Source organism: Gordionus sp. m RMFG-2023, chromosome 2 (genome assembly GCF_954871325.1).
Source record: "Gordionus sp. m RMFG-2023 chromosome 2, tfGorSpeb1-WG-v2, whole genome shotgun sequence".
Classification (NCBI taxonomy): domain Eukaryota; kingdom Metazoa; phylum Nematomorpha; class Gordioida; order Chordodea; family Parachordodidae; genus Gordionus; species Gordionus sp. m RMFG-2023.
The window spans coordinates 52,237,235-52,239,830 of record NC_088776.1 but is presented as its reverse complement, the minus strand read 5'-3'; the positions used below and the strand labels follow the sequence as shown (position 1 = coordinate 52,239,830).

Sequence of the window (2,596 nt, the reverse complement as noted above, 5' to 3'; positions counted from 1 at the left end):
TCTACTTAAAGCATGGGGGGGGGGGTTACCTTGATATCGCTTATAACAATTATTTATGTTTGTTGAGCCGAGACTGGCTTCTTAGAGCTAAGATAAACGATATTTTTTTAAAACAGATAATTTGAACCATTTTTATTTTTCAAATATCTAAGTTAACTAAAATGAGATATCTCTGCATCTTATTATTTATGTGTGCTAAAAGCAAAATAGTTTTTTTTTTCATAACCCCCCCCCCCCCCCAAGGTTTTTATTTTTAAACTATCTTTAATATTACAAATATACCAAAACAGCTGTCTCTACTCTTATAAGAACTAAAAGCACCCCTAATTCTAAAGGGTGGGTATGCCCTAATATTAGTAAATGCTATACGAGATCTATTTAAAAAAATTTAAACAATGGGTGGGAAATATGTAAATGGCAAATCCTTTTTAACTAGTGGGAGGGTTGGTTAAATTTTTTTAAAGGCGGATGAACTAGGATAAAACTCTCCCATCGCACCCTAGGATGTATGTGGTAACAGTAAAATAAAAATAACGTATTTTATATGTATAAGATTTACTTATAATTAACGATTCCACCTTAGCCAAAATCAGACCTAAGGATTTTGATATAATTATATAATTCATTCAAATTTATAATATATCGGATGTTTTAATTTTTTTTTAAAATATTTCATCATTCTCCTAACAAAAAGACAAAAAATAATGATTATATCATCTTCAAACTTCTTATAATTTAAATTATTAAATTAAATTGCACACCTGAGGAAATTATTACAAATAAGAATGACCATACCAAAAAAAACGATTATTGTTGTTGGAGAGGGGTGGGGGAGGGTTTATAAAATAAATAAAATGTGGAGCCTATTTGTCTAACACTTTAAAATCCTTTTTCATTGTCCACTATTCATAAAAATTAATTGAATTTTACTTTTAAAGTAAACATTATTAAGTAGGTAGTAAGTAATAAAAGGTAACTCATTTACAATAGATAGATCTTAATTATAAAATTAATAGCATTATTTCTTGTAATAGAGCTACACCAGATATCTGTTAAATTGTAATTTTAATTTAATTAAACTAATATACTCATCAATTGTTTAATTGTTTCAAAAAAAAATATATTTATTTTTAAATAATAATAAAAAAAAAGAGGGGCTTATTGTCATGTAATTTTTCTTTAAAAAAACATTACAATATTTCTATCATCTTTATTGGTCATAGTATAATACACTTAAGATAACATTATAATTTAAGAATGAAAATGCGAGGGTGTAATTGAGTTAATACCTTATACAAATATAATATATTTGTTAAATCAAATGTGCTTTTCTTAATTAATATAAATATAATTTAACCAATTTTTAACTGGTAGAAAAAAAAATTACACAATTTTTTTTAAAAATTTACTGAATCTGAATTTAAAATTTTTTTTTCCTTTGCGTGATTTATTTTATAAATACTAAAATGAATACATTCCAAACTATGTATCTACCATCATACCCCTACCACCTTAGTCAATGCAATATGAATATCGGTAACAGACCAAATGACTCGGAATATAGTCTGCAAAGAAATTATGTCTCTCCTTGTGATATCTCTAATTTGATCACTTTAAACAAACTCAATTGCCAAGATAATAACGTTAAAACAATAATGCTGAAACAACTGAAGGCCAAAAATAAAATTTATGATCCTTATATTTACATGAACCTTCTGGCTTCGTATTACCTACAGACCCAATGTAGTTACCCAGCTAATTTTCTCAGAAGGTTTCCAAACTCCGATACTGTCTCACCCGGGAGCAGTACCACATCATCATCGCTAGATTGCAATACTCCGAGTCCAAAGGATTTAAGGATTACTCCTTATGAAATAGACCCCTCACTCAATAATAAGAAGGAATATCCATACAATTTAGAAACTAATTTTGATGACATAGCATTAACAACTTCGCCAGAGAAAACTCAGATCAAGGATATAAGCTTACTAGATTTGAAAGAGGGTTTAAAACAACGCAGAAAACGTAGGCATAGAACCATATTTACTGAAAATCAAATTGAAGTTTTGGAAGATTCCTTTTGCAGATCTCAGTATCCCGATATAACGGAGCGGGAACTTTTGGCAGCCACCATATTTTTGAAAGAGGAAAGAATCGAGGTTCGTTTTAAAAATTGTTTTTTTTTCTTTTAAAAACTTTATTATATTAAGATGTATAATCTTACTTACTAAATAATTCATTTAATTTTATAAAATAAAATAGATATGGTTCAAAAACAGAAGAGCCAAGTTGCGAAAACTCAAACACAATGAACCAGTCCAATCTTAAATTAAAACTGTTTGTCAATTTTAATATTTTTTGTTTAACAGTTCTGTTATTATATAAATTATTAAATGTATAACGCGAAAATATGTAATATAATTATTTATGAATAAATTAAATTTTGAATAAAAATTTCCATTTTAGTAGTATTTTTTTTATTAGGATATTAGAAGCATTGATTTTTGATTCGTTTGCTTCGGGGAATGCAAAAATAGAAATCACATAAAGTTTTAATCAAATCCTATCTAGTTAATATAAGGTTATAAAAATTTCC

The 2,596-nt window shown here is 27.2% G+C and overlaps 1 protein-coding gene across 1 annotated transcript; it reads left to right on the top strand.

Moving 5' to 3' along the window:
- Nucleotides 1-1,466: 1,466 nt before the first annotated feature.
- On the top strand, nucleotides 1,467-2,328 carry LOC135924444 (homeobox protein ceh-17-like). Its single transcript, XM_065459501.1, has 2 exons — nucleotides 1,467-2,159; nucleotides 2,263-2,328. Exons 1-2 carry the CDS (start codon nucleotides 1,467-1,469, stop codon nucleotides 2,326-2,328), a joined length of 759 nt encoding a protein of 252 aa, XP_065315573.1.
- Nucleotides 2,329-2,596: the final 268 nt, after the last annotated feature.